Source organism: Ochotona curzoniae, unplaced genomic scaffold (assembly GCF_017591425.1).
Source record: "Ochotona curzoniae isolate NIBS_2020 unplaced genomic scaffold, NIBS_Ocur_1.0 contig_883, whole genome shotgun sequence".
Lineage (NCBI taxonomy): Eukaryota > Metazoa > Chordata > Mammalia > Lagomorpha > Ochotonidae > Ochotona > Ochotona curzoniae.
The window spans coordinates 23,303,288-23,324,306 of NW_024466599.1; the positions used below are offsets into that span (position 1 = coordinate 23,303,288).

General features: G+C 42.8%; 1 protein-coding gene across 10 annotated transcripts in view; it reads left to right on the forward strand.

Moving 5' to 3' along the window:
- Window positions 1–21,019, forward strand: part of LTBP1 (latent transforming growth factor beta binding protein 1) — a 396,687-nt gene that overhangs the window by 170,169 nt on the left and 205,499 nt on the right. For 7 of the 10 annotated variants that reach the window (XM_040993054.1, XM_040993052.1, XM_040993051.1 and 4 more), the window contains exon 1: window positions 8,672–8,904. In XM_040993054.1, the coding sequence (XP_040848988.1) occupies window positions 8,682–8,904 (223 nt within the window). In that variant the 5' untranslated portion in view covers window positions 8,672–8,681. Of the gene's footprint in view, window positions 1–8,669; window positions 8,905–21,019 lie in introns of those variants that run through there. The other 3 variants (XM_040993049.1, XM_040993050.1, XM_040993058.1) reach the window with 2 other exon arrangements.

Below are 21,019 nucleotides of genomic sequence, written 5' to 3' on the forward strand. Positions count from 1 at the left end.
TGGATACTTTGGCCTGACACATGTGCTGGTATTGTAGGCATGTGGCTATGAGATGAAGTTAGGCTGGGTCTGGCAGGAACTCTGAATAAGGAGTTTGCTTTTTTTTTTTTATTAATTGGGTTATATAAAATCGTAATTCTCCAATCATGGTGGAAAAAATCTGAGACCCTTGAGGAAATTAACCCTACCTGAAACTTATAAATAAGCCGTGAAATGGCATTGCTTGGTAAGTGAATAATTCCCTGGTTATCTGTTTAGTCTGACTTGTTCCTCTGTGTTGAAACAACATATGTCATTTACGGAGATGGTGAGTGATAGATTGCTAGCACATGCCTCCATCTACTTACTTTTTGAAAAACAACAAATGTGGTGATAAATAAAACCCAATTGCATTCTAAAATTAAGGGACTGAGACCCCGAGTCACGTGAAGTGTACCCAATCCCCTATTTCTACAGGGAGCTCCTGCAAACCAGCCCCAAGTCATGAGTGTTTGAAGTGCAGGAGAGGTACATGTTGGCTACTCTGCTCTTTATTCTGCTTCATGTCCAACAGCAAAGTCATGTTCTATTGCACGTGTGCCTCCTCTGCCCACCTGGCTGGCATGTGAAGTTTAAAGTGGTGCTGCTGCTGCAGAGACCTTGAAAGGGGATCCCTGGGAGGATTCTTGAAAGGAGACAGATTATTCACGAGTCAAAACCAAAATGTGGGTTTTCGATGGTTTTCACCCTTGGCAGACAAACTCTTAGGACAGTGTCTTGGAGTGTGATGTCCCTCACCTCCCTTTTTAAAAAGTCCTGTAGTAACTTATTTTACTCTCCCCAAAATGATTCCCATGATATCTTGGATTCTATACCATGGTAAACATCCATATGCTAAACATCCACATGTTATGTTTTCAATCCAAAGTTGAGACAATAGACCTAGTGAGCTTTCGCTCTTCATTCTTTTAATGGATAGATTGAAGACTTATCTTCTGGATGGATGTTTCTTCAACTCTGTGCTCGCAGTATTTCAGATGTCATTGTCCATCTTAGGTGGCACAATGCTAGTGAGTGCTCTGGTATTAGGGGCAGAGCAGATATTTCCAGTTGTATTGTAGATGGTACACTTCAAAGATCATAACCACAGAAAAACTCCGGGTAGCTGCAGGAATACCCGAGCTGAGGTATGTGACCAATTATTGTCTGTTTCCTTAGGAATGAGTGGGGACCTTCCAGAGCAGGCCGAAGCCTGGCTTCGGCCTTAGTTGAATCATGTCAGCTTCTGTGAGGCTAAAGGAAAACGTTTTATAAAAAGGATCAGAAAATGAAAATGTCAAAAAGCCATTACTTGGTTTTGTTAGTTATTCTCTCTTATTACCAACTATATTTTCTTTTCAACACTGGGTCAGACCCTGCTGTGTGAGTAAACTACTTGTTGGGTAAAAGTTAGACTCTTTTTCACTGTATAATATATTGCACCTTCAAAAATCCTTGATCTCATTCCAAGGATAAAAATAGGACCTCTCCTTATATTTATAGGGAATAGATTGGTATTTAAAGAGGAAAACTCGTAAGGGAAGAAGAAAAGTTAAAATAATGCCAATATCTCAAGATGTGCTTTTAAAAGCACAAGATGTGGTAGGGTCTGGATAAAGGCAGGTTTGATGGTGAGAAAAATGCATGACTTTAGGTAGAAATCATAGTGCTGTAATTTTGAGTCAAAATAAAGATGATGTGAGTGAAAGAGGAAATTAGATGTGGCTCCTAAAAGAGGTGAAAATTTGGGGATCCAGCCTCCCCTCTGTGTTGTTGGACCCTTGGGTTAGCCTGTCAGCCAGTCTTCCTGAGCTGGCAACCAGAATGTATTTCTTTGTTGGGTGGATTTTCTAGTCTACTGGTAATTCCTGTAAGAGTTGCCACATCTGGGTGGTAATGTTCTTGGCCTACAAAGTGAATGGACTCTTAGAAACGTGAAAAATTTAAACACCTTCCAGATCATTACACATTTTATTTATAGAATTAGGGGAACTCAGGTTGGGTATTTGGTACAATGATTAAGATGCCGCTGGGGTTGTTTGAATGTGATCCTGTCCCCACTCCTCATTGCAGTTGCCTGCCGCAGTGCACTCTGGGAGGCAGGCAGCTGTGATGCAAGTAGTTGGGTCCCAGTCGCCTACTTGGGAAATCCATGAGTTCCCAACTTTTGGCTTTGATTTGATCCAGCCCTGGCTATCACAGGTGTTATGTTTCCCAGCTTTTGTTCCAAATTCTTGCCTCATTTGAGATAAGAATTCAAAACACAGGTATAAATAACGTGCATACATGGGAGCAGGATTTAAAAATGGGGTTGAGTTTATGCAGGATGTATGTATGTGAGGTTTTGTGGAAACTTCATGGTGTAACCATGTATTTCACTTCCACTTGTTCATCCTGGTATCTCCTTCATCTTGGATGAGATGGGAGTGTGTCATGAAAATGTGTGTGGGGTGTTAACGGTGGGTTTCATATGCTGAGCTGCCAAGGCAGAAATTGTGGAAAATCTTCCCAGATCATATTTTAAGAAAAGATTTATTTTATTTTTGTTTGAAAGGAGAGTTACAGAGAAGAGGGAGGGAGGGGGAGGGAAGGAAGGAGGGAGAGATTTTCCATCCACTAGCTCACTCTCCAGATGGCTGCAACTGTAAGAGTTGAGTCGATTTGAAAGCTGGAACCTCTTCCGGGTCTTCCATGTGGGCACATGATCCCAAGGCTTTGGGACATCATCTGCTGCTTTTCTAGGCCATAAGAAGGAAGCTAGATTGGAAGTGGAGCAGCAGGGCCATTAACTGTCACTGTAGGGAGAAGCTTAGCATGCTACACTATGATGCTGTCCTCCATCCTCCCCCCATCATTTACTCCTTCATAATTCTTGAATATTCTCCAATGACGGGTAGCTGGGGAGTAGACTAATGGATAGGAGATCGTTTCTGCTTTTTGAATAAATGAAATGCATAAAAATTAAAAATTAGAATTTCCATCAAGCCTCAGTGTTTTTTTGCATGATATGTTGTGAAATTCTGTTAGCAAATAATTGTGTATGTTTTTGAAAAAGTGCTGAGAAATGACCATTTCCTGTTACTTGTTCAGTTATTCTCTTTGACTCTCATTAATTAAAAATTGTTTGCTTTTTCAAAAACATTGTTGATCATCTTTGGGGAATATTTTAGGGGAAAAGTTTTGTGATTTCAGGGTTTTTGAGTCTGATGATTTAGCTTTCCCAAAATCTGAGACTTTGGAGGAAAATATTTCTGACAGCTACAACATTTACCAAACCTCTTTTGTGGCTGAAGTTTTCAATGTGAATGCTAAGAAAATACCACTGAAAGTTGCCTCATAGATAAATATTATTATTTACAAAGTTTTCTGTTAATAAAGTTTATTGATTGCATTACGATAAGATGCGTGTTTGGTATGAGGATTTACTTGGAATACAGAGTGAGAGATTGCACAGCCACTGGTTCCCTCCCCCAAATGACTGTTTGCTGGCCCAGTGGTGAGAAGTTGTCAGATTCTAGGAAGAAAGGCCACAGGCTTTGTTGTGTTGAGCATCCGATCAGGAAAAAACCCTGAATTGTCAAGGATAGGCTTGCCATCGCTGCAGGTGGGGAAAGACTGGAAGAAGAGCATGTTTGGGCACGTATGCAGGACGGAATCAAAGCTCAGTATCTTCTTATGTTTCATTTGAAATGTTCATTGGATTGCTGCATATACATGTATATTTATATGTATGTGTTAGCAGACGTACATACACAAAGGTACTAGAAAAAGGTGATGGAAATTGGATTTAAAGAACATGTTTATTTTGAGGCAAACAAAGGAAATCCATGCAGATGTAGGATCTTAAAGTCCATGGGAATGTATATTGTAAAAATAGAACTGCATGGATTTGAAACATTTTGTACAAAAATAAGCTTAATTCCATTTTTTCCATGGACTTTTAAAATATCCTGTATACACAAGGCAAGCTTGGTCTAACATCATCTATAGATGGTATTTAAGTCTGGGAGCTAGGGCGCGGTGGTACCTTTTGGGAGGGTAAGCTAGAGTGAAGGGCACACGGATGGACCAGTGGTACCGTACCTTGGAGAGAATCATGGGAAGGAAAGACCAACAGGGGAGAACTGAGCCACAAGGAGGTGGCATAAGCTGGAAGCTGAGTGAAGGGGAGTGTGCCATAGAGCAGTGCTTTTCACGCCGCTGATGCCCAAGGTCTGAAGAGGCAAGATCAGTTTTTGCCCTTGGATTTGGCAACATGGAGGCCCCTGGTGGCTTTCAGAAGGGCATCCTTAGTGAAGTGCCAGCCGAAGCTTGTCTGAGCAGGTTCAGGAGTGACTGGGAGTGGAGACATTGGAGACGGTCCCGCTGTACTGCCCTGCTAAGGAGCTCTGTTCAAAGGTTCACACAGAAGGGGACTGCTACCATATTAGCTGAAACAAGTGTTTTTTTTTTTAAAGTCTTGCGAGAGTATCGGTTTTCCTTCTGCCCCCAGCCACCATTCTCTGCGAACATCTGTGATTTGTTTTAGAGAATGTGCCAGTGCCACCTCTTGGAGAAAGAAGCTCACAGGGTCTGGCAGTGGCTGCAGACAGGATGTGGATTCTTGAGTGTCTTCACTGACGGACTGACCTGGAGGCACCAAAGTGGTGCTACCTGGTTCAGGCAATCCATGTTTCCAGTCCAAGTCTCTGGAACTCTGGGCTTGAAAGTGCTTGCTTCAGATTTCTGGAGCTGATTTACCTATACAGAACTAAAACGTTGCAGCTTTCTTCCTCAGAAAGATGGAAGAGAGAAGCTGTCCAATGGTTTCCCTGGTCACTCCTGACTGGTCTAACTTGTGCTTATCAGATTAGTAATTCTTTTCTTTTTAAAGATTTATTTTTATTGCAAAGTCAGATGCATGCAGAGGAGGAGAGACAGAGGAAGATATTTCGTCCGTTAATTCACTCCCAAAGCTGTTTCAATGGCCAGAGCTGAGCTGATGTGGAGCCAGGAGCCTGGAGCCTCTTCCAGGTCTCCTATGCAGGTGCAGGGTCTCAGGCTGTTCTTGTTTGCTTTCCCAAGCCACAAGCAGGAAGCTGAATAGGAAACGAGGCCTCTGGATTGGAACTGGTGCTCATATGGGATCCCAGCACTTGCAAGGCAAGGACTTGAGCCACTAGGCTATCGAGTTGGTCCAAGATTAGTAATTCTTAATAGGATGGTTGCTTCTGGGGCTGGTCTTCTACCTTGAGCTGTTCCTGGGTAGAAGAATTTAAAGGAGTGAGGCTGGGAGGATGCATTTTTAAATCCATTTATGGTTTGTGGAGATCCAGTTAGAGCACTCAATAAGAATTGAAGGTCAAAAGCAGCTTGAGTCTTCTGCTTACTAATGCTTAGGTGATCCATGTAGAAATCTGAAAGCCTGTTTTCATGCATAACTTGGCGCTTTGTAAAGAAAGGAGAGAACCTGTCAGGCATACAGTGTCAATTTTAGAATTATATTGGTCACAGCAGAGTGCTTGAAAAGCACAAGGAGAAATAAGAAATAAAACACATCTTTTCTTTCCAAGAAGATGTGAATGTTGTAAAAATCAGAATTAAGTCATTTGAAACTGTCCCTGCCTGTTTGAAAATCAAATAATTCCAGGCCAAAAAGATCTTTTTTTTTGGCAGAGAAACATAATACGTTTCTAAAAACAATAGGTCCGGAAAAATCTCAAGTGCCTTTAAGTGACTACTGGAGCTGGGAGGAGAAATGGGAATAATGATGAAGTGCTTGCTTTCCTTGGATGCCTCAGTTTGCCTCAGTGAGCATAATTTAGGTGCCTTAGCATCTGCATGGCAGCTGCTGGTGCTACGAGGTAATGCCAGAGCAGACAAAATAGTTGGCACACCGTCTCTAATTTCAGCATTGTACCAGGAGCCAGGAAAAATACAAGTTTATATTCTTTTGAAGTGGGGAGATGTTGTCTTTTTTTTCCCCCTGGGCTTCGCACACTTGCACACATAAAGTATCCTCCAGATATTTGTAAGCATGCTTTGACACTCAGAGTTGCAGTAGATGGCTTAGTGCTACTGTTGAAAACCAAGCCAAGCTAGAGGAGTGAGTGTGGAATCACCATCCTGCTGTATGGTTGGAGTCTTTTTTTGCAGCGGGGGAAGGAGGGAGATTTTAGGACAGATTCCTAGATAATGTTCTATTTGTTGTTAAAGATGTGTTTATTTTTATTTGAAAGATAGCTTTACAGAGAGAAGGAGAGACAAAGTGATCTTCCATTCTCTGGTATTTTCCCCAAAGGGCCACAGTGGCTGGAGCTGAGCTGATCTGGAGCCAGGAACCAGGCTGGTCTCCCTTGTGAGGACAGGTCCCTGCGGCCTTGGTTCATCCTCTATTACTTTCCCAGGCCATAAGCAGGGAGTTGGCTTGGAAGTGGAGCAACTTAGACATGAACTGCTCCCATTTGGGATGCCAGCATCTGCAGGTGGAGGATAAGCCTCTTGAGCTGCCATCTTGCTCCAATTCCCTGATGATTTGTACTGTCAGATAAGCCCTGCAAGCAGAGGTTGGAAAAATGATTGTCAGTAAAGTCTTAAGGGAAATGCAATTGTACCCATTCATTTACACACCACCTCAGACAGTTGGCTTTCCGTTACTATTGTACAGCTGAGTGGTTGCCACAGTATGGTTTTGCCCTGAAGTCCTGCAGGATTGACTGAGCATTGATAGAGAAAGTTGATCCATCCTAGACTTAAAGCACCAATGATGACTTCCTGTTGGGTATCATCTTGCCAAGAGGCTGGTTGGCCATTGATCTTAATGTCCTGTGTCAGAACCACTCGAGGAAGAGGTGTTGTCTCGGAGGAATGCTTTTTCTTTGAACTAAGAGGACCAGCACAGCTGTTGGCTTCAGAGTCCTCCAACTTCAGCTTTCTTGCATGATATGGTGGCACTCTGAGTATTTGAAGAACTGACGTGTGGAAGAGGCCACAGCTGTAAGATTAGAGGGAATCATTAGTATTCCTGTGAGAAGTTGCCATGAGAACATGTTTCAGTTGAGGACAGAATGGTAATGAGCTCCTCTTCATTAGAAATGTTCAAATAAAGTGGATGAGTTGTGGGCAGTGGATTAGAAATGGTTGTGTCCAAAAAAAAAAAAAAAAAACAACCCCGTGGCCCCATTCCATTCTTAAAATTCTTATGCTATCTTTGGTTAAAGGTCTTTGTTTCCAGACTCACATTTTGACTACAGTTTAACTTGTTGAGGAGCACTTGAATGATTTTCTAACAAAATGATGAACAGCCAGTTCAAGGCAGTGTAAAGGAAGCAGCTTCCCTGGTGGACAAAGATGTCAGTGGGCAGGGTGAGAGCCAGCGTCCTCTTTGGACACTGCAGGAACACGAGAGGGCCATTGCATCTTCCCAGCCTCATGGTGCACTCTACTTTGTGGCTTCTGCCATCTCGGCTTTCCGCATAAGCTCCTGGGAAGAGTAAGGGGCTGACTGGTAGCATGGAGAATGTGGTGTCTGCGTTGCATTTACATGAGCGTTTAGATAGACTCGACTTGGCTATAAAGAGCTGATTTGGTCAAGACCACAGTCACTCAGATATCATAACACAAATGAGTGGGGGCTGTTTTTAATAAAACTTTGTGTTTTTTTTTTATAAACAAACAAACAAACAAAAAAAAACAGGCAGTGGGCCAGATGTGGCTCCTGCCTGAGTTGTAGGATGCTGATCCCTGATTAAAGACATGGGAATTTAAAGGTAGCTGGAAAATGGCAGCTCCAGTCTTTTCCCATTTTGGAGAAAGTGACATGTCCAAAGTCATGCCATGGTGCTGCCAAGATTGTAAGCCCAAATTGCTCTTTGTCCAGTTCCTATTTTATGATGCTGTGTCTCTGTGTGGTTAGGTTCTAGCATCGGTTTGTCAGAGAGGGCCACGTGAATGCAAGTAATACCTGTTGCAGGTGGTCTGTGAGTAGCAACCGTGCAAGCTCAAGAATGATGTTTTAATGGAGACAGCTGCTGATCCCTGCGACCTCACCCAACTCCTCCGTAGGTGGACCCCACTCCTTGTAAAACAAAATACGTGTTGCCTTAAATTTATGCGGAGAAGTAATGCCCTGGAGTTGTGAAAAAGAAATGGGCGTCCGCAGCTGCGTCACAGGATTTGATCACTTCAGCGGAGAGTGCCAGGAGATTTGAGACAGATGTTTTCAGACATGCCGCATGCCTAAAACATTTCCAGGGGTCGGGCTGCAAATAGTGACTGAATAAGTGGAGAAACAGGGAAAGTATGCAAGCTGAGGACACAAGAGTTTATTCACCAGGAGGTGCATGGCCAACCTCTTTGCATTACATCTGCCTGTCAGGGTTGGCTCTTGAATCTGTCGTGCCCTCGGTATTGCTCTTTGTCTGCCCGTGAATAAAGTGCAGCATTGTGGTTAGTAATCCCACTCCAGTGACTCGACTTCAAATGTGGTTTTGGAGTGCATCCCAGAGTTCTGTTTGCTAAGCTTCCTACTCCTGTTTCAGAGACACCACGGGATACAGAGCAGCGAGCACTGAAGGCTACTCTCTTTCCTTAGACCTGTCGGGTTGTGGGCTCTTGCCTTCCCTCTTGCTTCTCTCTGATCTCCTTTCTCTCTGATTTTTTTTTTAACTCTCCAAGGCAAGTTCATGGATACTAAGCTGATGTGTTTGTTGTTCTTTTTCTCCCTGCCTCCGCTCCTAGTGAGTAACCACACTGGTCGCATCAAGGTGGTCTTTACTCCGAGCATCTGTAAGGTGACCTGCACCAAGGGCAGCTGTCAGAACAGCTGTGAGAAGGGGAATACCACCACCCTCATTAGTGAGAATGGTCATGCTGCTGACACCCTGACGGCCACGAACTTCCGAGTGGGTGAGTTCTCTCTGTTCCCTGACTGCCCTTACCTAACAGGGTTTTTGCGAGCTTGCAGCTGACCCTTCTGTTCGCACGACTGTCTGCTCGAGTGGGGTGCTGGTGCTGAGTGCGACTATGCCTCTCTCTTGAGATCCTTTTAGTTGCGCTCAAGACAACTTGGAACCTGATTTCTGGTGTCTTGGAGAAAAGGCACTAGAGTATTTCCTCTTCTTGCTTAACATTTATGCGGTTGTGTGATGATGGAAATGTAAAAGGAGGATGCAGGAGGCTCCGTGGAGTATCTACTGGGTAATGGAACTCATCCGCCTCGTAGTTGATCTGCCTGGTGATAAGTAGAACTGGCGTTAGATTTGGCTCATGGGACAACATTTGAAAGGTGCTGATGGAGTTTAACTTTTTAGTTCATAACACCCCGGCTGGGAGGAAAGCACTAAAAATGGTCAGAAACCTGTCCTTTAGTTGTAGGAGGGAGTACAGACTTGTGTCTGTTGTCTTGTTTCTTTTTTGTATCACAAAACTGATTTAGTAATTGATACACAAAATGTATCAGGGAAGATACATTCATTTGTTACTGTATTCCCTTAAAAACTTTAACTACAAGCTAGTAGTTACTGTTTAAAAGAAGGCTTCTTTTTCAATTTTTGTTTCTTTTTACTTTTTTTATTTTTTATTTTTTTGTGAACGGGGAAAGTATTGTGGTCCTCTGAGGGCTGTCATTCTGCCATGTTGTCATGCAATACAGTATTTTTGTCACAGGAAAATATCTTTTATTATTTTTTGACCAATTATGGTTTGCCATGTGTACTCAAATAATCGCAGACACCCACGTTACTTTATGAGTTACTCACAAGAATAACCCAAATGTCAGACAGATAATAACACTGGCTAGATCTGGTCTTTTTATGGAATATTGCTGTTTAGTCTTGGGAGTGCGTGTCTCGGTGAACTGCAAAAGCGGTGTCTGTTTCAAACTGATTTCCATCAAGACAAAATGCAAGGGAAAGGAACCTAAAGTCCTCGGTAGCTCTTAGGTGATACTCCTGCCTTGTTTTGACTCTTAATCCCCATGAATGTGAAGTAGTATCCTTGACGGTCTGTACTTGGGGGAAAAAAAATGACTTACACTTAGGTATGATTTAAAAGGGTATTGTAAGTTTCCTGGCTGTGAGTGGGGTACTTTGGGCATATTGCAAAAAGAATTTAGCTGTTAGGTGCCAAGTGGCACATTACACTTAGCAGGGCAGGGAGCAGAGTGGAGTGGAAAGTGTTGAACGGATGATCAGGAAACTGGATCTTGATCCTGGTCCCGCTGCTAACCAGCTAATCCACCAGGTCTGCCAGTTGCCGTTGCTCAGCCTCAGTTTTTCTCATCCTTAAAGGAAAAGGGGTTCTATAGCTGGTGACTTTGGTCAGTGCACCTCTGAAATCACAGGATTTATGTTGGCAGTAAGGATGGGGTAGCTATTGCCCTCAGGTTCTCATGGGTTTCCTGGCGTGCTTCTTCTCTTTCCTTTCCTGCCATGCCCCCTGCTTCTCCGTTTTACCTTCAGTACTGTCTGCTGCTCCTGTCTGCACTGACTGTAAATCTTTACAGTAGCAATGACAAAAAGAGTCAGATGGGGGTGGTGGTGGCGGTGTAATTTTTTTGGCTTCCACTCTATTCATTCTGAAACTAAATATTTGAAGGCTTTGAGAACCAGAGGAAGTCTACTTGTTAAAACACGCTGCACACTTTCCTTTCTGGCATCTAACCAGATGTTTGGGAACAGAGTACAACACGGGCCTATTCACAATACGAAGGAGAGCACAATTATTTACAAAAGTTTCAAAACCTACTGTGGCTCTCCACAGAAGGCTTGGCAGAGGAGTTTAATTTTGAAAGGAACGATAATATTAACAGGTTGTGGAAATAGTGGCTCCACATTGGGAATCGCAGGAAATATTTCTTGCATATCCCGAGTAGCTCCATTCTGTGTATGTTTTAGCTCATTTAATGGCTAATGTGTGGGACACGTTTGATGGTTTTTCATATTGAAGAATGGTAATTTTGCACAATTCCTTGCTGGTGGCCTTTCAAAAACACAGAACATTAAAAAAAAAAAAAACACATTTTTTGCATATCTTTTGTTTTTGAACATGGCTGATTAAAGTTTACCATTTATGAAAAGCAGGTTTCTAATATTGGATCTCCATAATCTCTGTTTATAATATGTTAAAACTTTGATAGATATGTATATGGAGATGGCACAGTTTGAGGACAATTCAAAATTAACTACCTTGTGAGCTGTTTCTATTGGCCTCTGATGTTTAAGGATACTGAAAGGTGGGGGCTGGCCACCCCACTTTTTTGGGAAAGGGCCAGAGAATGAACATTTTAGACTGTGAGCCAGAGAGAATGTGTTTCTATCTTGCATCTCTGTTGGCAGTAGAACAGCGGGAGACACGGTGCACAGTGAGGGGTGTGTTGCAGAGGCCATGGGTATGCTGCACTTGGCTCTGGCCCTGCAGTTTGCTGACCCCTTCTCCTAGGAGTCAGAAAAACACAATGGGGATGACAAAGACTTCCTTGTTAAGATATCTTAATCACATCATGCTCTCTATTCATCAGGGCCAAAGACATAACTGAACATTTGTGTGATTGATGCTTTCTTTGGAAGGAAGTAGAATCCATGTGGACCATCATCACTTTTTTTTTTTCAATAAAGAAACTGATGAGGTACAGAGGTTGAGTGAACTTGACCTAGTTTCACCGCAGACAGGTGGACTTGACCCCAGAACCTAGGTCTCCTTATGTCACCTGATTCCCTGCCTGTCTGGAGTCTGACTTGGGTGTACAGAAGGGAGATGCTGAAGAGCCACATGGAGTTGGAGCTTGTGTGTGAACATTGATGGTGTCCTAGTGATGAGGGGCTGCCAGTCCTGAGGTACTTCTGCTGTGGATCTTTCCTGGGGCCAGGTCACCTCTGGTACAGTGCAGGCACTAGGAAACAGGTTGATCCATAGCAGGCTGCTGAGATAAGTTTTCATTTAGATTTCTCTTTCGATCTTGTCTGTGGAGATGAGGAGCCGGGGGAATTCTGGATGGGAAAACACAGGTATTTTCCTGTTGACAGTTAAGCAGGTAGTATCTGTTCTTGATTCTTTAGTGGGAATAATAATAAATACAATTTCCATCTACTGTCACTCTAAAAGTGAGGCCCATGTGAAAATAATATTCAAGGGAGGAACCCTGGGATTCCGGAACAAATTCATTTTTATGAATGATCCTAAGGGTAACACAGTGTTTACACTAAGTGGTATTTCTTATAAAACAAGTTTCTAATTGAGTGTGTTTGAAGGGGAGAGGGTCCCAGTCAGAGCTCTGCTTCTCTGTCCTTGTAGAAAATGGAAATGCATCTGCCATTGTGTGTGTCACCAGGTCGTCCAGTGCTATTTTAGTGGATTCTTAACATTTCATAGGGATCTACTGAAGATGACCTTCTGTGATTAAATTGTTTATAAAGTCTTCCATTCCTTCTACAAGAACAATGTATGAATGAATGTTGTCACAATTAGAATATCTCAACTATAATAGATGGTCTCCTGGAGTAATGTGTTTGGGGAGATATGGAAAAGCAGCAATAATTGCTAAAATAATACATGATGTTTGTGTGACTCTACTGCCTCTGAGGACTTAGAATAAAAGAATATCAGTGCCCATTGCTTCATTATTTAAAAGCGTTTGATGATAAAATATATCCTTTGTCATTTCATGTGATTCTGACCTCTCAAAGAAGTGAATGGCAGAGTCCATGATGCAAGCTTCAATAACTGACGTTGTAGTGGTTTGATTAAATCTTACCCTGTAGTCACTGTAGTGCTTGTTATTTTTGTGTTGTTTTCTGTGGCTTTACCCATTAGGGATCACCAGTAAATATTGTGGAAAAATCAAATTAAAAGATGTGTTTTGGTGCCAATTGAAGAAAAAATATATATACCTAGTTATATTTGCTTGCTTTTTTTTTTTAACAGAAATCTTCCATCTGCTGGTTCATGCCCCTAAGGGCCACAGTAACTGGGGCTGCAACAGGCTAAAGCTTTAAGCCAGAAATTTCTACCTGGTCTCCCTTGTACTTTGGCCTTTTCCATTGCTTTTGCCGGTGAATTTACAGGGAGCTGGATAGGAAGTGGAGCAACGAACCAGGACTTAAACTCCTGCCTATAGGGATGCCTTAAATGGCTATGCCAAAGCCCTGAGCCCATGTAGATTTAATCAATCAATTGATTGATTAATTAATGACTTATTTCTATTAGAATATCAAATCCATAGAGAAAGATCTTCCATCTGCTGGTTCATTCCCAAAATGATCACAACAGCCAGAGCTAGGTCCAGCTGAAGCAGGAGATTCTTCCAGGTCTCCCACACAAGTGCAAAGGGTCTGAAGGCTTTGGGCCATCTTCTACTGCTTTCCCAAGCCGCAGAAGGGAGCTGGATGGGAGGCAGAGCTGCTGGGACATGAACCGGTGCCCATACAGGATCCTGGTGCATGCAAGGGGACTTTAGCCATTAGACTACAGGCCCTATTTATTTTTTTATAATACATATTTTCCATGAACTTGTTGAGAGTTCCTTGTATCAAGCAATTATATTTAAAACATGTTGCTAGATTTTCCAACATCAATAAAGCTGGTCTCTGAGAGTTCATTTTGAGGAAGAGATGAGAAATACATGTAAATAACTGTAAACCAAAGTTGAAAGTGCCTAGCAGGAAACCAGAGAAAGGAAAGGGAGAAAGCATTCTCCCTTGTGACGGCTTCCCAGGGAGAATGCTTAAAGAGACTCTTTCTGTTCAGGACACTGGGCTTCCTCAGCTCCCAAACAGCCCAATGGGATCTGAGTAAACTCACGTGGCCTGACTATAGACTGGTTAGGGTAGCACAACTTGAGTTACGTATAAATTCCAAAGCACTGCACGGATTTGGGGTAGGAAAAAAAGAGAAGCATGTTGGTATGGGAAGGAAGGATTGATTTGTATGATTTGACATGGAGGGACTGGTAATGGCATAGTAATCCTCTGCCTGCAACAGCATCCCATATGGGCACTGGTTTGTGTCCCAGATGCTCCACTCCCTGTCCAGCTACCTACAAACTCATTAGGGAAAGCAATGGAAGATGGCCAAAGTGTGTGGGAGACCAGGCTCCAAGCTTTGGAAAGCTGTTCAACAACAGTGAAGGATAGCTCAAGTGTTTGAACCCCTGCACTCCTATGGGAGACCTGGAATACACTGGCTTGGGAGTGAACTAGTAGAGGGAATCTCTCTGTTTCTTTCCCCCTATCTTTCTGGAACTCTGAGTTTGAAGTCAAGCAAGTAAACCCTTAGCTTTTGAAAAATGAGAAAAAAGAATGGCCACAGAGACAAGCCTATACAAGTGGCTCTTGGGAATCAGTTTTGCTTACAGACAGGAGACATGGAAAACAATAGCAGAAAAGTCTGGGGTAGTTGGTTTCGAGCAAGCAAGGCTATGGAGAAATTGTGAATTCAAAGTTTTGGAATTTGGAGTTTACTCTTCCAGAACTTTGTAAAGTGCTCTGAAAATAAGTTGGGATTTTATCACTGTGAAAGAGCAGGGACTGTTGCCTCAGGTTTGTAGCTGGAAACTGGGTTTTGAGAGGCTGAGAAGGTTGAGTAGATGACAGCCTATAGCTTCCTGCATCTCTGCTGAAGTAATCAGGGTTTTACGCTGAAGAAATCCCCATGTAGCTGCTGCTCACAAACCCCACCTAATCCTGTGGTGCTTGGTCAAGGAGTGGACGTGCTTCATAACGCTGACTCACTGTACAGGCACTCTCTCTGGAGCATTGTGGAAGCCACTACAACTGCTCAAGCACAGAGAGCAGCTAGAATGATTTTTTTTTTGTCTGCTATCTTAATGCTGAGTCATTTGTTCTCTGCCAGTTACCCTTGTTAGCCCCCCTGGTATTTATCTAGCACAGAAACCAGTATAGATGATGATAAATCACTGTATTTGTTCCCTCCTCAATGCGTTGTGCAGGTACCTGTGTTTGACTTTTTAGAGAGGATTCCACACAGCACTGAATGAAAGCGGTTGCCTTGTCAGGAGTTATTTAGAGTATCTAAGATCTTGCCATAGAAATTACTTCCAAATATATTTGTAATCAAGTCATTTTATTTTCATTTAAGCTCTAGGATGCCCCTGAAATGGAACGTTCATTCATTTGGCATGCATTTTCTTGCCTTCCTGTGACATTTAATACAGTGTTGATGATCTCACGGTGGGGATCAGCCTTTAGAACAGACGTGAAATGAAGCAATCACAAAAGACAACTCGCCTCTTAGTCCATACTGATAAAGCTCGTATGTTACCTTGAGCAGTTCATAGGAAAAGGTGACTGCAGATTTCCAAGGAGGGAGGGCTGGAGAACTGTTGAAATACAGAGTTTCAGCTTTGTAGTGTGTGAAATTGGATACACAGCAGTGTGAATGACTTAGTGTTAATAAACGAGGCTCTCAAAAATAGTTGAATGCTAACTTTTTCTTTGTGTGTTTTAGCCACAACTAAAATTTTAAAAAGGTATATAATATGCCATACTGTAAGGAACAGTATGTGTGGTCTGTCCGACGGTCCTAGATATGACAAAGAAAAACAAACTTGGGCAAGGGGATGGAGGATGGGAGTGGGGGTGGAGATTAGAGGGGAAGGCCTGGAAGGCAGCTGTAGATGGTCCAGGGAAGCGCATTCTACTGGGATGATGTTTGAGCAGAGACTTGAATGAAGGGAAGAGTAAGCCCCGGAAGGATGGTTCTGTTTAAGCTATGGAGGTCTCTCCCTCCCTGCTAAGGCTGGTGTTGGGAGCACTTGCTCAGATTAGCACAGGTTCTCTGGTGGTACACTGGAAGATAAAGAACTTTCTAACAGGAGACAGACAAAGCAGATCGTGTCCTCTGGGTGATAAAAAGGAATGGACTCGGAATTCTGTATCTGCTGGCTAATTCTCAAATGCCTGATGCAGCTGGGACTGGGCTAGGCCTGAACCTGGTCTCCCAATCGGATGGCAGGTACCCAACTACTTGAGCCATCATCCCTACCTCCCAGGGTATGAATCTGATCTTGAACCCAGGACTCTGATGTGGGATGTGTCTTAACTGCTTTGCCAAATGTTTACGTTATAGGAGTTTTGGAGATTTATTGGAAATAAAAGGCTTTAGGGATGGGTGTTGTGCAAGAGCTGGGACACCTACGTCACCTGTTGGTGTGCTCGTTCAGTCCCCTTGTGATGTGCCTGGAAAGCAGTGGAGGATGGCCTAAGTACTTGAGCTGCTGTGAGCTATGAGGGAGCTCAAGACAGAATTAATGATTCTTGCTTTAGCTTGGCTGAGCCCCTGGTGTTGAGACCATTTAGGAGTTAACCGGGCCCGGTGTGGTGGCCTAGCAGCTAAAGTCCTTGCCTTGAACACGCCGGGAACCCATATGGGCACTGGTTCTAATCCTGGCAGCTCTACTTCCCATCCAGCTCCTGCTTGTGGCCTGGGAAAGCAGTAGAGAATGGCCCAATGCTTTGGGACCCTGCACCGATGTTGGAGACCTGGAGGAAGTTCCTGGCTCCTGCCTCTGGATCGGCACAGCACCGGCCGTTGTGGCGTGAATCATTGGATGGAAGATCTTCTCCTCTGTCTCTTCTCCTCTCTGTATATCTGACTTTGTAATAAAAATAAATAAATCTTTTTTTGTTTTTAAAAAAGGAGTTAACGTATGGGTAGAAGATCTCTTTTTCATTTTTGTCTCTCCACCTTTCTGTTCAAATAAAAAAACCAAATCTTTATGGGAAAGCATTGTGGCATAGATAAGCTGCCACCTGTGATGCTGGTATCCCATTTGGGTGAAGGTTAGAATTCCTGCTGCTCTGCTTCCAGTCCAGTCCCTGCTAATGATCTTAGAAAGCAGTGGAAGGTGGGCTAGGTCCTTGGACCCCTGCACTCATGTGGGAGAGCCGGAGGAACTGCTGGCTCGTGGTTCCTGGCATGGGACCAGCCAGGTCTGGGCACTGTGGCCATTTGGAGACTGAACCACAGGGTGGAAGGCTTTTTTTCTCTCTTACTTTCTTTTTCTGTAAAACTTTGCATTTTAAATAAGTTTTTTTAAATGATCTTTTTTAAAAAGTAAGTTTTAGATTTAAAAGTTAGTTACCAAACAACTGTGACCCCATTTTTCTTTGACATTTTCTTATATAAGAAATATGTAATGTTGGTTTGAAATTTGCTTTTTGTTTTTTAAAGATTCATTATATTTAAAAGGTGGAGTGAGAAGGATAGATAGAAGTGGAAGAGGGGAGAGGTCTTCCATCCCATGGTTCACCCCACAAATGGCTGCCATGGCTACCACTTGCCAGGCTAAAGCCAGCCACCAGGTATTTTATCTGGGTCTCCCACGTGGGTATCAGGGGTTCAAGGACTTGGTCCATTCTTTGCTGCTTTTTCAAGTGCGTTAGCAGAAGTGGAGTGGCTTGGACTTGAATCATTGCTCATATGGGATGCTGGCCCAATGCTAATGCGTGAAGTTTGGAATTTAGAAAAATATAGTTGATTCCTACTTCTGAGTAAGTATGTGGGGTGTGTGTGTGTGTGTGTGTGTGTGTGTGTGTGTGTGTGTGTTGATGGCAGGTCCTGGTAGAAGAAGGGAGCAGGGAAAAGCAGTTCCAGGGGTGAATTAAGACAAGGCCTGTGTGTGGAGGGAACTGTGTGTTGACCTTAAGAGCCACTGTCTGGAGAGAATGTGATCCTATTTGGTTGAAGGAGATGATGTTAGAGGCTGAGATTGTGACAGGTGTCAGATTAATATTAGTATTAGAAAGTACACCTGTAGTCAGGACAGTTTCAGATAAATGAATCCGAGGTGAATGAGTTCAGCAGTTTGCTGGATCTGTGAGAAAGGCATGTATGATCGATAGTTCCTTTTAAGCCACGTCTGGCCTGTATCACGGCTGGAGCTTCTTAAAGGGGTTGGGCCAGGCTAGGCTAGAATAAATAACCTTTCAAATTTCTGTGACGTCTCTAACACATTGTCATGAAGCGTGTGTATTCTCTCCTCATCTGTCAGCCTGAGTGTACTGAATGGCCTTTGGAAGATTCCAGACTGCCAGGCACTGCATTCAGGGCCCTCCAGGGTCAGCTGCTGCCTGGATCTGGCTGTTCCTTTTCTGTCCCAGATTGCCCACACACCCTCGAGGGTCCCCCAGTGCTCCAGGCTCACTCAGCTCCAGTGCCTCTGCCCCACTGCTTGCTCTGCATGCAGGGTGCCTTTCCCCACCCCCACCTGCCTGGGCAAGCTCTACCCACTCCACCACCTGCTACTTCTCAAACCCAGACGAGTGATGATCCTGCTACAGAGCCTCATCCCCTTTACTTGTAGCTGTGTCTGTTCCTTCTGCTGCTCTCTCAATGTCTTGGATATACAGTGCCGGTGCCAGCAGTGTCTCATTTTCAAGTTGCTTCATGCATTTTTTCTTGAGAGTAAGTTGTATGTGCAGTTTGCTACATCCTGACAGCATACCCCCAGACCTTAACTGATACGGCTGCGTCATTAACTCTCGGCTATTATCACAGAAGGAAAAATAATCAACCAAGTGTTTTGGGAACTAGGGAAAATGATATTCCGTTGATCACAAGACATATGGAAAATGATATGTAATACTTTGCACGGAGTTTCCAGTTTTTAGCACTGTGCCATGCTTTCTATTAGGGTCCAAGTGTACTGAAACCTGCATTCCTGTAGTATAGCTATTCCTGCACATGATTTTGCTCTCTTCTGCATCTGCTTAGGTGCTAGCAATCTTAAAGAAGAGCCTTACATTCCGTTTCAGCTGGTTGTGCTGTGCTGTGTGTCCCTGTTACCTGCTTATACCACAACAATTATCAATCTGGTTCAGGTGCTTCAGTGACTGGCTCTAGGACTCTGGGATGATGATTTCATCTCTGACTCGTGATTTCTCTGCAGGAAAAATGAATCAGATAAGCCCTGGCCTTCCATGTGGAGCTGTCCTGTGTTTAGAAGAAGAGCGAGCTGGATTAGGCTGTACATGAACACCTCTGAAAAGTTCATGAAAATTGGAGCTAAAAGATAAATTGATTTTTGTGTTAAAAATTGAATCTGAATTCTTGCACATATTTTTACTGAGCTTTTGAACTTTGTGTGAGATTGTTACATTGATCAAAAGATCATTGTGTTTTTCTGAGGATGATAAATCCTTCTTTTGAATCTCAAATCCCGTATGTTGCACTGTGCTATGGGAGTAGAGGCCTGGGACAGTGTGCTTATAGCTGTTGGAGCTTACACAGGCCATGTTCCTGTACACATCAAGCACTGTTACTTTTTTTTTAAGCTGAATGTAACAGCACAGCAACATCCAGAAAGCATTTGAAGGGTATTTCTACTGTTCCTTCAATTTGGTCCTGCGTTCCAAGTACAAAGAATGCTCTATACTTGGTCTCATTTGGGAAGGTTAGATTTTTGCATTACATAACACTATCGTGGTCGTGTGGCCACAGTGGAGCTATAGCACCCTGCCGTCTCAAGCACCTCCTTGAGGAGTTCACTTGCTTACACAGAAAGCTCTTGCATGTTGCCAAACCGACTGGTGTTTAAACAGTGGAATGTTTTGGCACTAAATGCTGTGGTCAGAAGGAAAAGTAATCATCCTGAATCGATGGGGGCATCTCCAGTGATGTAAGATTATAACATTTGATCCTACGGTCTGCCCTTTACTTTTGCTGTTAATGGTGTCATTCATTTCTGAGCTCCTAGATTGCGGTACATTTAAGGAAGCTAGACTTAAATATTGTAATCACACTTGTATGATACAGTATGTACCTACAGCATTTGTTGCAGTACAAGCTGGGCTGCATTTTGCATCCCCAGTATAAGTTAAATATTTACATCAACTTCTAAATATCAAGGTTTTACACACACACATACATATATGTGTATATATATATATATTCACACACATATATAATCAACACATATATTGTTGGAAAAAAATCTCTTGGAACTGACATCACAGACATATGAAGATGCTTTTGAGGGCAGCCACACTCAGCAGTCTGGGAAAATAAAATAACTACCAAATGGGGAAGGATAAAGCCAGTGAGGACATTTGGGATTCCTTCTTAAAAGTTGCATCACAAATAATGAAATAAGAGTCAAATGCCTTTCCATTGGCGATTGAATGTAACGTTGATATTAGTACACATATTAGTGGACCTTTATTTTCTTTGGAGTTCAGGGTGTGGACTTACGGAATGGTTTACTGCTTCATTTCCATTATCTTGAATTTGGACTGAAGCAGCAATTACTGGAAAACTAGCCCAACTGAAGTATTGTTGGTTTTTCCTAAGACTTGATGATAGCGGTGGTAGAGAGAACAACAATTGCAATTGGGAGAGGTGCTGCTTTTTTCATTTTGAAACCAAACTTCAGGTGTTCACTGATTCAGCAAGAATTTGTTCTTGGTTATGGGAACTTTCTAAATTTTCCTGTACATACAGTCAGGCCCAATTTTCTTGGATTTTTCCCCTTGAAGAGGTAAAAGGGAAAGGACAGTAAAATCTCATCTAGTGAGGAAAGCAGAACACTGCCCTTCTCTTGGCAAATCGGGAAATGTGCTAGAATGTTCTTAGCTAAACTCCTATTTAGCAAGATTAGAATGTCGCTGCTGCCACTGCATTGTCCCTTTCTGAAGAAAGGGTGATTTATGAGCCCTCTGGATCTTGTGGTATTAATAACATCTTGAGCCAGCTGTTTTATTGGGTGTACACAGAGGGTAATTAGAAACATCTGAGACTCCCATAATATACCCAGAAAACCATGACATTGTGGAAAAGACAAAAAAAAATTGTGCCATAATTGCATGCTTGGTGAATTAATGAGTTAATACAAAATGAAATTTATTTGTATTACATAGCATTTTCTGAAAAGCTAAACCTTTTGGGCTGAAAATACCCTTTGACTGAAATATACTCACTGTAAAAATTATAACCTTATTTGGTAAAAAGCCCTCTGACTTTGCTGTTCGTACAGTAATTATCATTTCCCTTCTGTCAGACTTCATCATAT